At 48.6% G+C, this 21,110-nt stretch overlaps 1 protein-coding gene across 2 annotated transcripts in view; it reads left to right on the top strand.

The window, feature by feature from the left end:
- LOC149353436 (uncharacterized) overlaps positions 1-19,710 on the top strand; it is a 74,683-nt gene extending 54,973 nt beyond the window's left edge. Inside the window, exons 6-9 of one of the 2 annotated variants that reach the window (XM_089582555.1) lie at positions 7,427-7,609; positions 8,703-8,825; positions 16,289-16,600; positions 18,377-19,710. In XM_089582555.1, the coding sequence (XP_089438681.1) occupies positions 7,427-7,609; positions 8,703-8,825; positions 16,289-16,600; positions 18,377-18,399 (641 nt within the window). In that variant the 3' untranslated portion in view covers positions 18,400-19,710. The remainder of the gene's footprint in view (positions 1-7,426; positions 7,610-8,702; positions 8,826-16,288; positions 16,601-18,376) is intronic. The other variant, XM_089582556.1, reaches the window with a different exon arrangement.
- The last annotated feature ends 1,400 nt before the right edge of the window (positions 19,711-21,110 follow it).

Raw genomic sequence — 21,110 nt, 5'->3', positions numbered from 1 at the left:
GTTTCCGGATAAGATTCCTTCTTAGCAACGCTCGCTTTGTCCCGTCTTCCGACGTGCCCCTTGTATGCCTGCCGGAGCGCTGCGAGGGAGAAGGAATTATCATGAGTGGGATTAGCCGTTTTATCGACGCGGACTTCAGTAAGGCCAGTGGTAACTCTAACGGCAGCGCGATGATAATCTTCGAGCAAGGACGTCGCGATTCAGCGCAAATGCCACGAAGCACGTATTCCGAACGGCCCAACCGGGCGTTGCACACCGTAGAACGTCCCCACTGATCGCCGTTTATTCCGCGCCCTAAGATCATCTCTGTAACAATCTAAATCTGAGCCCGCGCGACTGTGCAGTGCATAGCGATTATAAATATCTATACAATCTACTTTGATTGGCAGCATTAAGTAAACGTAATAAATTATCCGTTGTAATCCAACTTCACTCCTGTTGCGATTCAGTTTTGATTACCAAGATAATTACCGTACCTGTGCAGAGAGAATTAAGCAATAATTATAATTATAACGCCTTGTTTTCATTAAGTTCTTGATTCTTTTCTTCTGGCTTTTGTCTGCTCACCACCATTTCAGGCGAGGTTTAACACAACAGGCAACCAAATCTGATATGCTTGACTTTATAACTGATGGCAGGAAAAAGATTCACGACATCAATAAGAATGTCTTGTTCGCCTATAAACTTTTGTCACCGGCAATGCGATTCTCTGCAGAAATTGCCGGAAACATTTATATTTCGAGCAAGTCGATTAGTAGTTTCCCTGAGTTATAATTGTACTGCATGGTTTCAAGGTCCTGTATCAGTTATCTTCTGCAGCACAGAGATGTTGAGGCACCGCTACAGGTGAAGAAGAAGGTTAGAAAACTTCCCAGTTGTATTTTTTTCTTAATAAGGCCAAAATAGCGAATCGTTAGCACCTGCGTTTGGGCATTACGTGCAGGTATCGTGTACACGGGCACACTATACCCCTTCTGAAGTTCTTCTTTTCCTTTTTTTTTTGCGTCGTCCTGCATTAATGCCACTGCCAAGGCGTACGCATCTCTCCAGAGCCACAATCGACATAGGCCTTGAACATCCTCCAGTGCTCCCGTTTTCCATTCCTAGAAATCCCCGATCCGCCGCCGTGCCACCTTAGCTCTGCCAGCGCCAAAGAACTTCCGGCCGCGACTTTGCAGCGAATAAATGTGTCCATTACGTTGCAGCCCACGTGCCAGCGCACACGAATACTTTCATTTTCTACCAGCGAGTATGTGCTTACCTGGCTGGCACTGAAGCGACTGCAGCGGCTCATAATCTGGCGCAGGCTGACCAAGAACGAGCGATAACGCGTCATCGCTCCAGCCGCGCATAATGTAGAGCACGTCGCCAAAGAGATTTCGGATTTTTGCCAACAGCGCAAATGCGAAGAGTAAAGTGAAACTATCTTTAAAAAACTGTTCAAGGAAAGAAAAAGGCAAAAAACAGGAAAGAAAGCTTTACGCGAAACAGCTGAAACGGATAGAAAACCAGAGGGCTGCATTTCGAGAACGGATGCGCGTCCATCTTGGAGAGTTGGCGCTTGCTCGACTTGGGTCGCGTCCGGGAGTATACCCAGGCTCCTCACGTACAAACACGCTTTCTCGCGCGCGTGTTTGGCCCGAAAAGACCAACTATGCGCAGCCAACGGCGCGTGACTTCGAGCTGGGGTAAAATAAAGAAACTTCTACAACAACAAAGCTAGATTGAAATAGTGCGCTTTAAAGGGTGCCGAGGAGATTACGGCTTGGTGAATTCGTAGCTGGCCGAGTCTCCTAACAGAAGTCCGGAGAGCGATAGAGCCAGATGGAAAGCTGAATAAGAAAGGCAGTAGTGCACGATTCAATTTAAAATGGAAATTGTAAACTTCTTACTGCAGTTTTGTGAATCAAACAGAGCATTGCAACTCAAGGTATGTCAGAACTTCGCTACTGGAATTGCGCTTCCAGAAAGGAATTCGAAACGGATTATATCACTAGTTCCCTCCCAGTGACACTACAACTGGTTCTTTCCCTTTGTTTGTGGTATTTTGTGCTTGTTATTAATATTTCCAGACTCGCGCTTTCCAAACTAAAGAAGGTGCATGTCGCACTAAGCAACGCAGAAGTCTCCCTTCCGCCCTCTGTTGGGAATGCAACCGCGAAGTTACCGTTACCGAAATTGCCACATTTATTCAAAAGGCAAGAGAAGCCGTCCCAACATTCATCAAGAAGTTGCACCGAAGAACTTATCTCAACATTACTGAGCATTTTCCTTCGCGAGAAGCACCTTCTTCATAGCGAGCTTACTCGGAGTAAGTTTAACCAATCACGGGTGGCCGTTTCATTCGGTGTCGAGCTGCCAGCTTCTTGCCCGCTGTTCGAGGCTTAGCACAGTTTTCCTTCCCCCACCTGATCGCGGGCGAAGCCGTAAGCGATGGCGCGCCGCAGGATGATCGAAGCCCGCAATGGTGCATATGGGCGCATGCCGTAGCGCAGCCGTCGCGCCCGCGGCGTTGCGTCGTCGAGCCGATGGAGCCGATCATTCCGCTCCGCCGTTATGTGGAACGCGCCCGGCGGGAAAGCGGGGAAGGAGAGCGGCGCCCGCGGGGGATGGCAGGCAACAACGCTTCGAGCCAAGTGCCGCGCGCGCCGCTTTCGCTTTTTCTCCTCGCGCCGGTCCGCAAAGCAGCCGAGGAAGGGAAGCGGGGACACTGTGTGGTGCGCGGGCGAAAGTTACTCTCTTGCTGCCGGCCGCCTCGGAGCCGGTGCGGGCGACGACGCAGTTGGCCGCGCGAAGTAGCAGCCGAGCCGCCGGTATGGAGAAAGTGCTTGTCCGCGTGGTCCCGTACGAGCCGTACACGAGGAGTGAGTACGCCCTTTCGCCTCCGACAGCGCGCGGCGCGCGGCTGAGTCTTCTTTTTGTGGAGGGGATGGACTCGCGCGAAAGCAGCGCTGGCATTTCGCGCAGCGAAATGCCAGCGATGCGCTCGTTTTAGGTATCGCACGTGCTGCGAGAGGTTCGCTTTGAGCCGCGCAGCTGAATGGGATGCGATGGTGGATGAGCAATAATATCCCCCTACGCATCAACAGACAGTGGCGGAGAACAGTGTAAAAAAAAAAATCTACGAGTACCGATAAATTCGTTTCCTCTTAACAGCATTGTTGGTGAGTGATTGCTTCTGTTGTCGGTGTGTTTACGAAACTGCACCATAACTAAATGAAAACTTTCTCTGATGCTCATCACATATGAATGTGTTCCAAGAGAAGATATACGCTCTGAAATATTTAAACACCCGGCAGCGGGGATAGTGAAAAGCTGGAAATGAATGCATGCGATCAAAGGCTTAGCTCGTTTTTGACGCAAGCCTCTTTCCCTCGACCTTTTTTTTTTTTTCTTTGTAGCGGCGGCTTCGCACACATCCGAGCGCATCTTTTGATTAATGCTGCGTGCGGCGCTGTTAAATTCATGTTCATCCCCCGAGAGATGACTGCAATTCAGTGGGAGCCCATTTTTTCCCTTCGCTTTTTTATCTTTTATTTCTATGTAACGATAAAGGTTCTGTGTTCCGCGAGGAAGTACAGCTTCCATCTTTCTGTTTCTTCCGCTGCTGTGTCGCGTAGCGACGCGTCGCCTATGGCGCTCCGCTGCTCAGTTGGACTAGGTGCCTTGGACTGCCTCCTCTTGAAGAGGACCTGCATGAGCCTGCGTGGAAGCGAAACGTTGCGTGTTTAAATAGATAAACTGATATCTCGGGTTGAATTCTTAAGACGAAAAGCAAGGAACACCTCAGGGGATCTAATTTAATCCAGGACCCTTTCCTTTGGCGACTGTGGAAGCACGTATACCTTACTTATCTCTCGCCCCTCCACCGTAGATGTGAGAGCAGATACGCCTGCAGAACCTCTCGGTGCTTGCATCCGTGTGCGTGCACGTGAGAGCCGGAGGAAAGGTCCCGCACGCGGCGTACGGCACTGCTTCACACGCGCCGGATCACGCACGGGTGGTTATACCTGCATGCGCGTGCTCGGCCAAGCGTTCGCGTTGCGTTCAGCCGCATGATGGGCGATAGGGCTGGCGTCTTTAAAAGGCCAACTCGCACGGCGAAGGACAAAGCAATACCCATTATTTCTTTTCGTAACGCATTGTGGCTTGATCAAATATATCGAGGGCATATATAGGGGTATATATATATAGATTGTCGACCTTGGCTATAGAAGTGACAAAACGCAATGTTTGTATGGCTGGGAGCCTAGGCCCATGGCCATGGATGATCAGGCAAGGTCCAAATGTGGGAAGCGCACGTTTTACGCATACAAATTTCATGACTTGTCACGAAGTTTATGTTAGTTTAGATGAAAAAGTAGGAAGAATAATAAGACACTTAGGCACTCTTATTCTCCAGTGCCGTCGTTTTAGTATGCGTTTATGTTTATTGCAAAATTTGAGCACCTGTATATTTCATAATTGCTCACCTTTAAGATGTCTTATAATTCTAACACTGCACATCCGCGCACACTGTACAGGAAAAGAGGCAATGCGGGTGTCGTTTCGAAATCATTGCGCTCCACGAAGCATTACCAGAGCGTCACAAAAAAATTATGACCTTCTGAGAAATTGGTGCTTCCACGACTGCGGAAGCGCTTTTTGGAACAAACACCACGCTTGCTGTAAAAGCACGTTCTGAGACATGAACAACCTGTACTTCACGGGAAAGTAACCGCGAGCACGATATGCACTACCAGGCCAGATTTGAACGCGAACGCCTTAGTGCGTATTATGCATGTGCAGCATGACAACGTGTCCAGCCGGTTGATGAACGTATACAGCCCGTAGGACCTTTTGCTTGAAAACATGCACTGCTCTTATTCCTTACTATAGCATAACTTAAAAAAAAAAATAAACGTACTGATTGCGTCCTCTGCGTGGCAGATGTTCGCATTTGATTCTAGCCCGATAGTGCATGTTTGTGTTAGGGACACTGCTTGCTTGGCAAACTTGAACTGGATTAATTATAAAAGCATTCTACCAGCAGGCCGCAACTGGGGAAATTATGTGCTTAAATTAGCTTCCACAAAAGCAAGCCACAACCCTCTTGGTTTTGTCATTTTGGCTCTTTTGCGAGTCTTCATATATCCTACATTTCCTGTCTTTGTCAGCCTGAGAGTACGATGGAAAAACAAAATCATATCTTTTCGTTCCGGCAGTTCTCACAGAGACAGTCATATGGAAGATCAGTGCTTCCTTTCGGCTTCCTGAACGCACGTCATGCGATGAAAACAATACACCTTTGTGGTGCGGTGCAGTGATGCAGAGCTGCGTGTTGAAGGGAGACGCATCGATCGACGTGCGCAAACACTTCTAAGGGCCGCCTAGGAACCGAGTCACGATAGCTCTCTCTTGCGGAGGACTGTTTATGCAGTGGCTCCTAGGAAAGGAGGTGACTGCTTCACGAGGGCGCCTCCAATAAGGAATACTTTTCGCGAACACTGGTTACGATGCTGAAGTTACTGGCTTATGGAAGCATTTTCCTCTCTTGGAGGCCCTGCTTAGCTGGTGCTATTGTGCTGACCGTACTTCGAAAGAAAGGCTAAGGTGCACCCCCGCTATTGTGCAACTCTCTTCTGAGCACATTCGTTCATTCATGACCTGTACTGATGGTTGGACTCCATTCATCGTGTCGAATAGCGCTTTTCTCCGTTTTCTTTTTCTTTTTGTTAGGCTCTCGCGTTCTTTCTCAACGTACGTGTAAAGCGCTTGCCTTCCTTTCGGCAGTGCTGTTCCGTACCTAAATAGTCGCGTTAGAATCCGGTAACACGGAAGAGAGCTCTTTGTTTTAGTGACTGAATTTCTCTCACTATTCAAAAGTACCTGTATCTTGCTGTACACGGAAAGACAACGGTTGAAAGTTTCAAAGCCGCCGCGGTGGCTCAGTGGCTATGGTGCTCGGCTGCTGTCCCGAAAGACGCGGGTTCGATCCCGGCCGCGGCGGTTGAATTTCTTTGGAGGAGAAATTCGAGGCCCGTGTACTGTGCGATGTCAGTGCACGTTAAAGAACCCCAGGTGGTCGAAATTTCCGGAGCCCTTCACTACGGCGTCTCTCATAGCCTTAGTCGCTTTGGGACGTTAAACCCCATAAACCAAACCAAACCAAAGTTTCAATGATGATGTACTACAGCATCGATAGCGACAAAACTGGTTGTATCTGAGCTGGTTGGAACATAGCTTGAGCGGCATCAGCCCGGCAGTAGACACAAAAACACATGAAGAACAAAGCACAACGATAGCAAACTTATCAGCGCGTGATGCATTTCCAAGTTTTCATTCTGTCTTCATTGCCAGGCCCACAAGCCCACACTCTATGTACTAAAATATGCTCACGCAGAACCCGAATGTAGTAAGGTGGAAAGTTGGGCGAGAAAGACGAGTACGAAAGGAAGAAGCAAGACACGACACGAGCGATCGTGTCGTGTCTTGCTTATTCCTTTTGTCCCCGTCTTTAGCGCTACTTTCACCATGAACCCGAATATACGAGTATGCTGACGCTTCAACCTTTTCCACCTTCTCCCACGTGCTGCTGTTAATTCGTAGGCGCTATTCGTATGACTGCTCTTGAAAACAAAGTAGGTGTGGACGCTCGCTTTACTACCATTTGAACTATAAATAGAAAGGCGATGGGGTTCAGAGATTTGGTTGAAGTGATCTTGATTTTTTCCTTCAAGGCATACCTATATTTCGAAAAAGAAAATACTCTCCGAGGCGCACATTCCGTTTTTACTTTTTCAGGGATGAGGAAAGCTATATTTTTTTACAGAGTGGCTGTTCGGGCGAGTTGCTATGTCATGAGAAAACTTCAAACTTTTAGCGCTTGCGAACGAGGACGAACACGTGTGGCACAAGTGTTGTCTCCTTCGTGTTCGTTCTCGTTTGCAAGCGCTAAAAGTTTGGTCATACATTTTTTATTCGTCACGCAGTAAAGATCTGCGTCAAGACCTAATCTTTTGATGGTGAATCTCCGCTTATCTCCGACTAGCATGACTGGGCATTCAACCGCTGATTCCCTCACAAACTCTTTTCTCATTGTCACTCCAGTCGCCCTTTAGTCACTCCCTCACTGTCGTCTTACCATTCTCCATTATATGCACGTTCAGCCCTTGACCCTTCAGTCAATCTGCCCCGTTAGCTATTGGCTTTTGTCCAACATAAACACCCCGACCGTCAGTCTTGAAAATGGCCCCGCGCCCTCTACTTACTCATTTCATCTTCGCGCTTTCATGCGCCTACCAAACCGCGTGATCAATCAGTCCCTCCCTTACTCAGTCACTCATGCATTCAAACACTGAGACCATTCGTACACCGGCTCTCCTTAATTCACTCGCTCGTTCACACACCTGGCGCTCTAAGCCTCGCTTCTCTGCCGTTCTCGCAGCAGCGCCACCCAAGCCACGGGAGGAGGATGAGATGCGGTTCAGCGGCCTGCGGAGGGACCAGATCCCGTCGCGCTCCTTCCAGGTGCTCCAGAAGATGACCGGGGCCGACGATCAGCCTTACCAGCAGCCACAGCAGCAGCAGCAGTACTACTACCCGCCGCAACAGCAGGAGCCACCCCCAGGTCTGCATCTTCTGCGCATCCGTGCATGAATTCATGAGCAGTGTCCTTCACCCGCGTCACCTTTCGGAGGCGACGTGACATCGAAAGTACATGGACAAAAGTTCAGAAACCAGTGCTCGTTCAGTAGTAAGGATGCATACTATCTACACTTTGCGAAGGGCGCAGAAAGCTGTGGCCTATAAAGTAGCCTCGAATCTTTCGTCTCAACTCCCGTCTACTTGAAAGAGAGGGGGGCAGTCATGCTTCGTCAATGCGCGTGGCTTCTCTGGATGCGAATGAATACAGGGCAGTTGCTGCTCCTCTTGTATGAGACCAAACAGCAGCTTATTAACTGTCACAAACAGTTAACGAGCTGCACAGATAGCCATGAAAGTTCGTACCCTAAACTATCGCATGGTCCTAAAATTTTGGGCGCCTTCCGTGCGCACAGTTCAAATGAGCGAGACAGATTCAGCAACAAGTTGCGCTTATCGCTGCTGCTTTGGGTTTTAAAAATTTAACAACGCCGAGGAAGCCTGCGTTGCTCTTTTTCTTCTCGTACGTTGCGTTTAAACACCGCGCATTTGTCTGTACGATGAACGTCCCAATATGTCGAAAACGTTTCCAGGCCAACGTGCTCATTGATAACCAGGCATCCTTCTCTTGTTAAAACGGTCCCGTTAATTTCTTCGAGCCAGCTCACCAGCGATAACGGGAATCCTCATTGCCAGCTTCAATCTCAAAAGCAACGACTGGCAGAGAACGCTGCGCCCCCTCGGGTCGCGGGTGTGGAGGCCTGGAAGCTTCTTGCGACCGCCGGTAAATATCACCGCAGGCGCTGAGCTCAAAATGGCTGTTTCCTCCCCAAAATTGTTTACGTGCCCTGCGAGTTAGAAAGCTGTAGACCAGCGGGAACATTTCTACAGAAACAGTGCATGCTGGAAAAAAATAACGGAGTCATTTAAATTTCCTCCGTTTCGCTTGCTCTATCTCTCTCCCTCTCGGCGGCGGCACTGTTTGCGCCATAACGCGCTGCGCCGGCGCTTCATTTTGGACTTTGCCTCGCGCGTCTTCCTGTGCCCTGACCTTAAGTGGCGCTTTACGGCGTGCGCAGACATCCGCGAGTACTGCAACCACCCGGAGGAGTTGGACGACACGACCATCAACCCGCGCTACCGCGGAGGCAACATCCCCTCGCGCTCCTTCAAGATGCTGCAGGAGATGACCGGAGACGACGGTGAGTGGGCCTCCTCCACCCCCGCCGCTCGCCTTCCGTGCGCTCGGGACGCAGGTTAACGACTTCGGTGGCCGCTGGCGGCGCCTTCTCGGGTCATTCGTTCCTCTCGTACCTTCGCATGAAAAGAAAGTGAGAAAGGAAAGAGATAACTGCAACACAAATCAGGCATGGCTGACACTCGGAACGAGCCGAACAATCAAGAGAGGGCAGGGAAATTGGCCCCAGCAATTGTACCCACAGCCAGGAGGTTAATTAGTGCGCAGAAAAGAGCCAGCAAGCTTGGACAAGCGTACTGCAAAATGTGCACCGAGATCAGCTTGAAATTATGACTAAGTCGCCACCGAGTGTGAACTGTTCGTGGTTGTCAGTGGTTAAAGTGATTGTGTTCAGATAAGGACGGTAATCGAGGTCCGAAGAGCATTTTTTGGTTTCAATCATATTTTTATATGTGATGGAAAAATGTGTCGACACGAAAGAATAGACCTTATTTCTGCAAAAAAAAAAAAAAATTCTGTAGTTCTCTTGAAAAAGAAATCGTATATCACAAGAGATGGAAAACATAACTTTGGCGATTTTCAATATTGCAAGTTTGGATCCGTGCGGAATGAAAGACAGAATCTGGTCAAACCTGAATCTTTCTTCAGTAATAATATGCAATATTTGCTGTTAGAAACCGCACATTATATCTTTTTAGCTTTTACAATTTTACAGCAAAAAAGATAGGGAACATTATTCAGAAAGTTATATATTCCAAGCAGGTCCCTTTTCAGGAGTAAGAACTGGGCGCTGAAAGTTTTCCTTACTATTTACCAGTATTTCTTACTACCGTCAGTGAAAACTCGAATTTCGTATGCACCAATTCGTGTGTTACGAACTCAAAATGTTACGCGTTGAAATCTTCTGGAGTTCAAAAATTGCAAAAGTGGCCTGGCCAACTTTGATTCGCATTAAAAAAACTTATCGTTAGCGATTTTCTTCACAATTTCCCTGAAAGACATGTAGGACCTGACAGTTTTAGAGGAACAATTATGTGTCGCATTATTCGTTTGAAAATATAAAAAACGTACAATGAAGACTATATCTCGTTCGGTTACCACTACTGGATATTGTCTGTTTAACTGACTAGCTTCCCCTATTTCTACTTCCCACTGACAGCATGTGGCTCCGTTTACTTAGCACAACGGCACAATTTCACAAAATAATTTAGAAGCTTTCTTTAGCTTATTAGCTCCATTTTTATGACGTTCAAACGGTAATAGGTTCGTACTTTCTCCAAGTATGCCTAATATCGGCAAAAGAAACAATATTCTGTCCCTAATTCTTTAGATGAATGTTTCAATGTTTATTTAATGTTCGCATTGTTTAATATACGTTTGTGCTTATTATTTTTTAGCTTATATTAAATCACCGCTGTCCTCCAACAGAAATCATTCTTCTCGCATTTTAGGGCGCCGACTTTTTCGAATCTGAATCTCGACACCTCGAAAGCCGCTTTTAACTGCTGAGCCATTTTTTTTTTAATTTTTTATAGAGGACATTCATTTTGGAAGCGCACGTTAGCCCACTGACGCTCTCTTCCATTATGTATATAATGCATTAGGTTGGTTGGTTTATGGGGTTTAACGTCCCAAAGCGACTAAGGCTATGAGAGACGCCGTAGTGGAGGGCTCCCGAAATTTCGACCACCTGGGGTTCTTTAACGTGCACTGACATCGCACAGTACACGGGCCTCGAATTTCTCCTCCAAAGAAATTCAGCCGCCGCGACCGGGATCGAACCCGCGTCTTTCGGGCCAGCAGCCGAGCACCATAGCCACTGAGCCACCGCGGCGGCATAATGCATTAGCGTTAAGATCATCCTACATAGCAAGGTCAGCAACAAAATGTATCCAGATACTAAGACAATTGTTTCATTTTCAGTGTTTTAGACGAAGATGTCTTGGTCTAAGCACGAATGCCTCCAAATGAAAACCTCGTTCAGGAGCATAACTTCGATTCCATGAACTCTATTAGGAAGTGAAGGAGAGTCATTCATGTCACACCCAATGGCCCCCGCACAAGGCCGTAAACTAGTCTTGAACTGCTTCCACTCCTGAATGGTGGTGTAGGCCACATAAAAAAGCACTGCGTAGATGGAATATCAATTTTTACCTGCGGAAAATCTGGTTATCGCACACTTTCTTCGCTCTTCTCCATTCTTCTATCCTCTCCTGAAAGTGGGCAGGCTTGATGGTGCGGAAGGTCCTTAACGCTGATATCGTTTTGCGTGGAATCTCCTGAACGCTGATTTCGCGTAGATTCACTTCGAGTGTGCCTACGACGCCATTGGCTGCTTCTGTGCTCTCATTGCCAAGACAGAATGAGTTATCCGGCGGTTATTTAACTAGACCACCATTGCCTTTTCACGTACCTTTGTTGTACCCTGTGGACGGAAACACCGGCTTCGCAACTTGGCATTCTTCGTGTTGGAGCTCTTGAAACTGATATTTGCTTTTAAAGTAAGCGGGGGCCTTGTCATTGCCATACGTTGCTTTAGCATGTAGGTAGACACGTTGTCGTGCATGTGTGCCTTGGTTTGGACAGAGCCAGGTAGTGATCTGCCGACTCGTGAGACATGTCGAGTTGCCTGACGTGGCAATGCACGGGAAAACGGTAGCATTTTTTTTAGACCAACTGTTTTTTTAGCTCCGCTTTCCTTTATGCATAGATCTTGCGGGGATAGATATTGAGTCGTTGTGGACATTTATTTTGTGGCCTGCGTTCAAAGTTGTTAAAGTTGAAGAAGTCAAAACCTTTTAATCATCTCGTTCGACTCCCAAATTGCGGTTAGCTACTAAGAGTCACTACTGCATTCAGTTTGTGTGTGTGAGTGTGTGTGTGTGTGTGGGGGGGGGGGGGGGGGGTGGGGTGAAAACTGCACCTCTTCGGCAAAGGGGACACAGGCGGTGAACACAGGCGACTGTAGCTTGCTGACATATGCAGAAGATTTTCATATTTCAGGCATCAAGGGCCTTTTCGAGCTCATTTTGGAGTGCCACAAGCGTAAAGCGCACTATACAGTTTAACACACGTTTGATCCAAGCTTCATTAAAGCGTTGCTTGATCAAAAGGCTGCGAAAGTTCGACCACAGCTTTCTATAAATATGATCCCAAGCCAAAATATGTTTAAACACCGTAGAAGAATGTCAAAAATATGGTTCGCGTTATCCAGAATAATTCACGCGAAAAACCAAACTTATCCATGTTTTGACTCGTTAGCGAAGCAAGAACGTGCTTTCAAATCATTTTGTGAGACCTTGCCATTGTGCGAACTAAAATGGAACCTCATGCATTCAGTGTGAAGTTGACTCATAAGTATTAATCTTTTTGACAGGTGATAACCAGTAATGATAGTAGAAAGAAATATGGGCTGGATTATGTATTTAATTCTATGGTTTGAACAAAATAATTCAATACTTTAGTGTTCTTCTGGAACTACCAGACAAATCTGAACGGAAATCAACTACGACGTTTTCTTTTTCGCCAAGAAAACTACAGCGTCTCGTGCAAGACCAATGTTGATTCCTTTGTGTGAACACATTTGTATTTGTCCATCACATAAAAAATTTTATTCCAAACAGAAATGGTCACGGGAGCTCGATCACCGTCTTTCCTGAACACACCCAACTAATATTTCACGAAAACAATCTTTAAGTTCCGCTTGAAATCGTTATCGACTAGTATAAGTTTACAAAAATATATTTGAAGAAGCGAAATAAAGACTATGGAGCTTTTTTTGCTGGTTACGGTGTGCCTAAAAATAAAGCAGGTGTTTCTGCCCGTCGGCCGTGACTGTAAAAGAAAATATGGGGCGCCGGAGTTTTCTTTCTTTCCCTTATTTCTTTTCTTTTAATATAGCGCGAAAAGTGAGTATAGCGATTGCAGCCGGAAGAGCACAGGTCTTATTAAGCATGGGACTCCGCCGAGATATAAAAACTGCTGGTCTTTAACGCAATGCAGTAGCCTATACATACTGAAACGCGCACACCCAACGATGAAAAACGTCTATTAGCGCCTATAATAGGAGCTCGAGGGACACATTGCTGTAGCTTCCCCAGGAACCGACCACACTGGCGCCATGGTTTTAATCAAAGCCTTGCGACGCAGAAGCGCTCCCAACGAAACAAAATCGCGGCAGCCACGGCTTAACGTCCCTCAACTTCCTCGGGGCAGATCTGTGGGTGTAAAGAAAAGAGAGCGACGAGTTTAGAAACAGAGTAAAGCACACTCGACGTCCGTGGCGTTGTTAGCGTTCCGTCATCGTGTCGTTCTTTTTGTTTTATACTTCTCTCTTTCAAGACCCGGCCACTTAGCTCCTCTGCGCCACCCGCACGCGTATTTGCCTTCGCCGTACGCGTGCCTGTGTGGTGCGCTTGTTTGCATGCTCGCTTTTCCGCGTTCTGTACTCTCCGCGCGAGGAAACAGTCCCTGCGAGGAGTCTTTTGTTCTGGCCGCGCAAAGACGGCGCTCTCTCCGAGACGGCTTCTTTGTTTGCTTCGCGTTCCGAGCTCGGTGTCTTTCGGCGCGCGCACTAACGCGGCGGCGAATCGAGGCTAAGGACGGCGCCCATCACAGTTCGCCGCGCTCCCTTCCGACCGCCCGAGCCAGAGGAGGCGAGGGGAGGGGGGGGGGAGAGATTTGGGTGGAAGCAAGCTGTCCAAGAAGTTTGATCGGGAAGGCTATTCGCGCCTGACCGCCGCTTCAGCCGTCCTCCGCGCCTGCGCGCCGTTTATGTCGGTCACCCGAGAACCGTTCTGTCTCTTCGCTTTTTTTTTTGTTCTGCTCATTCCCTATTTGGTTTGTCTTTGTGTAATTTGCTGCCCTCACACTCTCGGGTCGCTGGAACCGCGCATGCCTGTGCATTGACTGGGCCGGCAGAAATAATGCGTCGCTGCCTTTTCACCTCTCGCGACGTGGCACAACGACTTCGTTGTTGCACGCAGTCTTCTTTTGTGCGCGTAGGAACATGCCCCGCCGTGTGCGTCTTCGCAGTGTTCAGCGTTCGCAGCGTCAAATTCGTGCGGTGGTAAACATTGCTGCGGCCGTTCTCTTGTTTACGCGGACCCATCACGCTTCGTGGTGGGTGGCCAGCGCGGCTTCAACTGAAGCGTTTTGGCCGATTGGGGTCAAGTTTGCAGGCGTCTGTCTGTACGTACACGCGGGATGCTTGTAACATTGTGTTGCAGAGCGGGCTGTGGGCGAAGAAAGGTGGCGAGGGAATATTGGACTCCACTGTTTGATGTTTCGCAGGTGTTTGCATGGCCAGTCTTGTGAGCAATTGGTCATCGCCGACAGGTGGCTGTGCGCTGCGAATTCTTTGGTATATTGTATTCGGGTGCTCCAGCCACTCCCGCTCAAACGTGTGTTATGGTGCCCGCACTATCTTCGACAGAGGCAGCACGAACGTCACTGTATCGAAAAGCGGACGCAGTTCCCGCAAAGCTCTTTCTCTCTCTCTCTCTCTCTCTCTATATATATATATATATATATATATATATAATACGCACACACACACACACACACACACACACACACACACATATATATATATATATATATATATATATATATATATATATATATATATATATATATATATACATATATATATATATATATATATATATATATATATATCTGTGTGCAAGCAGGTGGATCGACGCACAGCGAAAGAACGGACAATTTCAATAATACCAACGTTTCGACCAGTGTCTGGCCTTCGTCAGTGTAAATGTGTGTGTGTGTGTGTGTGTGTGTGTGTGTGTGTGTGTGTGTGTGTGTGTGTGTGTGTGTGTGTGTGTGTGTGTGTGTGTGTGTGTGTGTGTGTGTGTGTGCGTGCGCGCGTGCGCGTGCGTGTGCGTGCATATGAATACATAGTAGGGAGAGGTCGGTAAGATAAGATGATAAGATGATTCTTGACATTCACAAAGTGAACAAGGAAAGGAAAACATCAGGGGGCTTGCGACGTTTCGACAAGAGGACTTGTCTTCGTCTGGGCAAGGTGTTCATCATTGGCGGCGTTTAAATACGGTAATGACTCCGAGGAGGAAGGTCCCGTTATAGGGAGGAAGGTGTGAAGTGGGAATGGTGTTAGGATGGGGAGGGTGAATCTTCTCCAGACATGATGGCTGCTAAAGTTGAAACCGGTTGACCTGCAAAACTGTAAAAAAAAAAAAAGGCCAGCTCAGCAGTGTGGATCATGGAGATATAGCGAGCGTGGGCTTGAAAGGCTGTGTTCAGCTGCGACAGGTGGCTTTGTATGACTGGCTGCTTGGACCTGAAAAAGTCAGATAAGGAATTAGTCAGCATGGCGCAACTAAATACCAAGGAAAAAATTATAATAAAGGAAAAAGAGCAAACAGAGAAAGCATAAAAGAAAAAGGGGCAGGAGTGGAAAGGAATGCGGAAGACAACTGTTGCTGAGAAGTCACGGCAAGAGAAGGACGGCACAAGATAAAGATATCATTGAACAAAGACAGAAAAAAATGTCATTGAGGCGGTAAAGGACTGGTCGGGGCGGAAGGGTAGGGTCAAAGAAACGCTTAAGCGGCGCTATGAAGTGCTGGTAAATGCTCTGATCATGTGCAAGACCTGCTTAAACAATTACGCCAGTGTCAGAATGTACATCAGAGATTCGAAGTTTCCCTGAATATGTTAACCCCTGCTAATTGCAAGGTTTTAAACTTGTAGATTAAGAATGCCTCCCTTTATTTTCTGTCCCTTGCCGATTTGAAGCCTGATTGAAGAATGAATAGTTTAAGTTCATCGAAGTTGTGACCGCGTTGATTAAAATGTTCCGCCACTGGCTTCTATAGGTTCCTTGCTGTGTCAGCTCGATGATCATTTAGTCTGGCTTTCATCCTCCCGAAAACTCAAGAAAATTTTGAAAACTCAAGAAATGAGGAGTGAAACGTAAAATTCTTGCCAAATACACGGCACAGAGTTCCAAAAGATATGCCAGCTTGCCACTGCAGGATCATATCTGGGCACAATTTGCACTTTTGTGCAAGATCAAAAGTCCTGTTTCATCATAAGGGGCTGAGCCGTGGAGGATACCTAGACACTCTTTATGACACATTTTGCGACATTATTCCATAAACACTACAGCCGCAAATGAGGTTGTTGTGAGCTCCTTGACCACGCTCGTCTACCTCTGTATTGGGCCGAAGTACCGTGCGACATCGAATATCCTCATGCCCGAAGTCTCTGGTCGCTTCCGCTGCTCCCGTACTCACTTCGCGACAGTGACATGTGAGACATTGGTGGATTCTTCTGCCGAAAGTGGATATATAAGAGATGTCACAAACCTGCTCGAATCGCTGGAAGCCACGTGCTTTGCCGCGCTCGATGCAAAAGCCGTCTCCACGTCTTTGTTTTACTCCACGTCAACCTTGAGCGCACCTTCGGCTTTTATCCTCCACGCAGGTTCTGTAGCCCCTTCTGTTTTCGACCAGAAACGTCAGCAGCAGCAGCAGCAACAACAGCAACAGCCTCAAGCGGGCCCCAAGCCACGCAAGACGACGCAGATGACGATCCAGCTGGGCGGCCCCGAACAGGGTGGCTACTGCGGGCCCCAGGGACAGACCGGGGTGGTGCACGTGCCCGAGAAAGAGTTCCCGCACCCCAGCGTGCCGGCCTCGCAGCAGGAGGCCGAGCCGGACCCGCGCAAATACACCGGCGGAAGCATCCCGTCCAGGTCCTTCAGGATGCTCCAGGCCATGACGGGAGAGAACACCGGTGAGGCCTTGCGCAACAACTTCCCTTCCCTCTCTCCGAGCCTGAGTAGGGACACTGCTGTGCACAGCTTATGGTGGCGCGAGGAAGCTCTGGCACCCGTCACTGTGAATCTCGTACTCAAGCTGCTCAGAGAGATCGGTGCATGGCCCTTCTGTCTTTATTGGTCTGGTCCTTGCAAATTTCACTCGCAACGGCGAATAGGCAATCGTCGTGCCTACAGCATTAGCGGTACCAATGGATCTGACAGAAGCGTTTCCAACTAGGGGGGAAAAAAAATCTGGCCACCAAGGCGACGCAAATTGAGACCTTCTCGCTGGTCACGTTTACTTCTGCTTTTATGATCTATGACAGCTCATTTGCGGATTGGTGAGCGTCCCCACGTAGGAGCCCGGAATGCGAGAAATGTAAAACCGCAAACGAGATCTTGGGGTTACTCCCTTCCCTTCCATTAAGATTCACAGCACATGAAGAAAACGTGTTTCGCCCGCATTTTTTTCGCCGGATGTCTGGGTCAGGCACAACAGAACAATGGCTTTTGATCGCGAAGCAGTGAACGCTCAAGGACGGCAGACAGTGCTGCATACTTGCTTAGTGCTTAACTGGCGCGAATCTCGCCGTCCGTAGTATTTCACATGCATGTGGATGCTGCTTTAGAATAGCACCGAAAGAACAGGATAGTTAAAAAGCGTGTTGAACTGAAGAACTTACCTGCAATATCGACAAGAGATCAAAACATCCCATTGCTAATATGCTGTATTAGTGGCTTCGCAGAGTGTTCATTTGAGATGACATAACGCTGTTAATGAATTTTCGACTCTTTCTGGTTCCCTAGCTGAGTCAAAAACTGCCCTTTAATGATAGAGCGTGTGCCGAGCGGAAATTATCTGTCGCGGCGCAGATTCGGCGGCACGTACTATGGCATCATTTCTAAAACATCGTTCATTGCAATATTCAACCACGGTACTAAGGCTCTGTAAACATCACGAGCTTCCTGAATCTCATCAAAAGTGCTCAAGCATGAAAAAAAGTGCTACATTGTTCCATGGTTGTTTTCCGGCTCACAAAAGCGCCTTTTCGTGGTGGGACTATAACGAGGTTATTCAGGTGGATCACTGCAGGCAGCTTTCATACAGACGTCCGCGCAGTCGTCGGGCTTCAGCCGCGCGCTCCGTAGTTGCGCAGTCAACCCCTCTCGTTGGCCCCTGGGTTCGAGAGAGCCTGTTTGCTTCACAGCTCGTGCTGAGTGTGCGGACTCGCAATTTCACGTGCCACTAGACGCTCTTTGTTGTGAGCTTCGCTCGCTGCCTCAGGCATTGTATCTAGCGGCGAGCGAAACGAACAACGAGCAGGTAAGGCACGTCGCAGATTCTGTCCCTCGCTGAAAGGTAGCAGAACGCAGCGCAGAGAAAATGGCGCCCGGTGGGACGTTAAACAATAAGTCCGCACACTCAGCAAGCGTTCTGAAACAAATAGGCTCTCTCGATCCCGGTGTGGAGGTAGCAGTTGCGCGAAGCGCACGGCTGAAGCAGTCTAGACGAATGTGCGGACACTAGCGCTGAATCACATTACACTAATAAAGCTAACGCAAAACCCAGCTGGGTGATCCTGTTTGAAATCTACGCTGTGCTCAGGATAGACAACAATAGAAGAAAGGGCAGAACGACGCACACCTCACTATATTTGAATGCATGTATACCGCCGTTGGCATACCTAAAAACAGATCGCCGTTATCAATCGATTGCTTGTTTTTTTTTTCTATTTCTTTGCTACCTGCAGGAGACGGTGGCACGGACTTCTGAATCCCGGGCTCGAAGGCGGATGATTACGCAACGCTACTGCGGCAGCCAACGGCGTGAAGCGGCAGGGACCTCAGTCCGGCCGAATCAAACGCCACTTCCGTCCCCTCTCCCGCTACCCCGAGGATTTCAATCGCTGCCGCGTCGCGACTTGTTGAGTTTATTATTTTGTGTTTATCTCTCTCTCTCTCTCAATCTCGTTATGTTTTCCTCCTTTGTTGTTGAGGCACGTCGGCGGCACGCGTTACCTTGTCTCAGTGGATATTAATGCGCTCTACTTGCTTCTCTACCGCAGCCTGACATCGCAGGACAATTGCAGATGAAATACTCGCTACTCAGAGCGCGACGCCCGATTTATTTTGGAGCTCGCATCTCAAAGCTGCCTAATCTTCATCCTTTTAACAGTCGTCGCCGAGGTATCGTGAACGGTTTTTAATGACAGTGTGCGGAATAAAAAAAGATGTTGAGCGGCAGCAAAAAAAAAGTTTATAATACTCTCTAACGTGAGCTTTAAATTCGGCCCATTAGCATTCAACGTTGCTGCTACGCTGGTTGACGCTAAAGTTTCAAGGGCACCAACCAAATCAAGCTTCTGCTGATATCTTGCTGTCTTCGCGCAGAATTGAATTCATTGCGTCGCGCTATAGATCCATCGCATAATTGCCTTATCGCGCCGAATGCTTGTTCTTTTCGTTTTCGCACACAGAATCGCGCTTTCCTCGTTCAGTCTTTTCGCAAGTTTACATTGAGCAGAGGCGTGTTAATGTCTGTTTATCTGGATCGAGCTACGAAGCTCGGTTTAAATGCTCATTGTAGTCTCTAGTCATCAAGGTGCTGCCTATCTGCAATATTTGCACCCGTCGTGACGGCAGCCTCAGGTTGTATTTTGTTTGAGAAAGAAAAAAAAAACTATATTCTCTTTGCTGTTTGTCTAAAGGTATACCGCTCAGAAATGAGCAATCGCTTGGCTTAAGTAGTTTTCTTGCAAGGATGTTAGTACAGGTTTCAGCGACACTTTATTACGAAACGAAAGATTAAATTTAACGACTTTAGAGCGCCTGTGCTTGTTGCGACCATTGTGTTCGTGGCAGTTTTCACACGCGCGAAAGAAGAGAAAGAGAGGGCGCAGGAAGCCCGCCTTCTCTCTCTCTCTCTTTCTCTTTATGTTTTTTTTTTTTCATTTAAGTCGTAGTAACCTATTTATCAAATCTAGCGCGCGCATAGCGCGCGGAACTGTCATTTCTGCTCTCTGATCCAAGTGCCTTTCACGCGTCGTAAAGTTAGCGAATAAAAACAAACGAAAAGCCCGTGATACTTCAGCAGTCTGTGTCCTTCCTCAACTCTGGCGCTGTCATTCGCGGATGACAGCGCCGCAGCAGACGGATTCTTAGCTCGTGCGTTCAAAGAACAAATCGAGAAGTTTCTCAAAGAATCAAACGGCGACTGTCGACGGCTAACAGCTGCTTCCTGATGTTTAACGCGCGCTAACTGATGCGCGACACAGCGCCACAGGAGGCCGGACCCCGCGAGTCGCCTGTCGTCAGTTGAAAGCAGCTCGAGACGACGCGTCATCGAACCCTTCCAATCATTTGGCGGCGTGGTCGACGAGAAAGCCGCGCTGTCGCCCGTCGCGCCCGGCTTTTAATTTGCTCGGGGCCTCACCGCGCGGGCGACCTGCTCGTCGCTTCCTTATTCCAGTGACGCAACGACGCGTTTCCAACCAGCCCACTCGAACATAGATAAGCGCGAGGGCTCCGTCGCGTCGTCCTCGATTCGGGCCCCGGGGGGAGGGAGGGGGACGCAACAACGACATGCCCGCCGCGTAAGCATGTCGCTATTGCGCAACCTATCAGCCGGGTTAAGGTGGGGGCGAGGAGGTGGATGGGGGGGGGGGGGGGGGGGCGGTTGAGAGGGTAGGCACAATCGGAATGAGAGTTCTGGTTACTAAGCGGCGGCGGCACCGACATTTCCTCGTTCTTTTTGTCTTCCCGAACGCGCGCCATTCGTTGTTTCTCCGCAGCGTTTCCTTTTCGTTGTTCCGTCGTCTCTTCTTTCCATCTTTCATACTCGGGCTCGCCGCGTTCTCTTCGCGGCGACACGACGTGCACGAGGCTTGATTCTTGCATTACTGCCGCCGCCGTATATCTGGGGCTGTCGTGTTATATATATCGGTCGGTGTGCGTCCATGCAGGGACAAGGCGGAAATATCGACGAGGCCTCGGGAGAGAGCGCCTCAGATTCCCCAGATTGAAAAGGCCCCCCCGAGAGCGCTTTTCACTTCCGCTATCGACTTTCATTACATCCCCAAGCGCGGCTCATAACACCCGCGCGCGTATATATACACTCTGTTTTTCCGCCTGCTGAGCGTGCGGGCGCTCGCGGTGCGCGCTCGTGTATAACCAGCGCCACGGAGACGGACGCGCGAGTGAGCGATTCCGGTGGCACTAATGCGCGGCGGCCCAGGAAAGCCCCGAGCGATACTTCACGACGCATGGGCGAGGGCGAACGGCTGCCGCGCACAGCCGTAAGCGCTCGAATAGAGCCGGTCGATCATTTCCTGCTTTGTCGGAGGCGCGCGGGCCTCTGTACTACTCCTGCGCCGTTTTTATTCATTTTGTCGTTAATTGAGCGTTATACAATCGCGAAGCCCTTCGAGACTAAGCCGTGACGACTGCAAGCGGCTTCGTGATCCGTCCCTCGTTTTAGTGTTTTAC

The sequence above is a fragment of the Amblyomma mixtum genome, chromosome 3 (assembly GCF_055824585.1).
Source record: "Amblyomma mixtum isolate Tamu chromosome 3, ASM5582458v1, whole genome shotgun sequence".
In the NCBI taxonomy this organism is placed as follows: domain Eukaryota; kingdom Metazoa; phylum Arthropoda; class Arachnida; order Ixodida; family Ixodidae; genus Amblyomma; species Amblyomma mixtum.
This window is presented reverse-complemented; position numbering and strand designations above follow the sequence as displayed.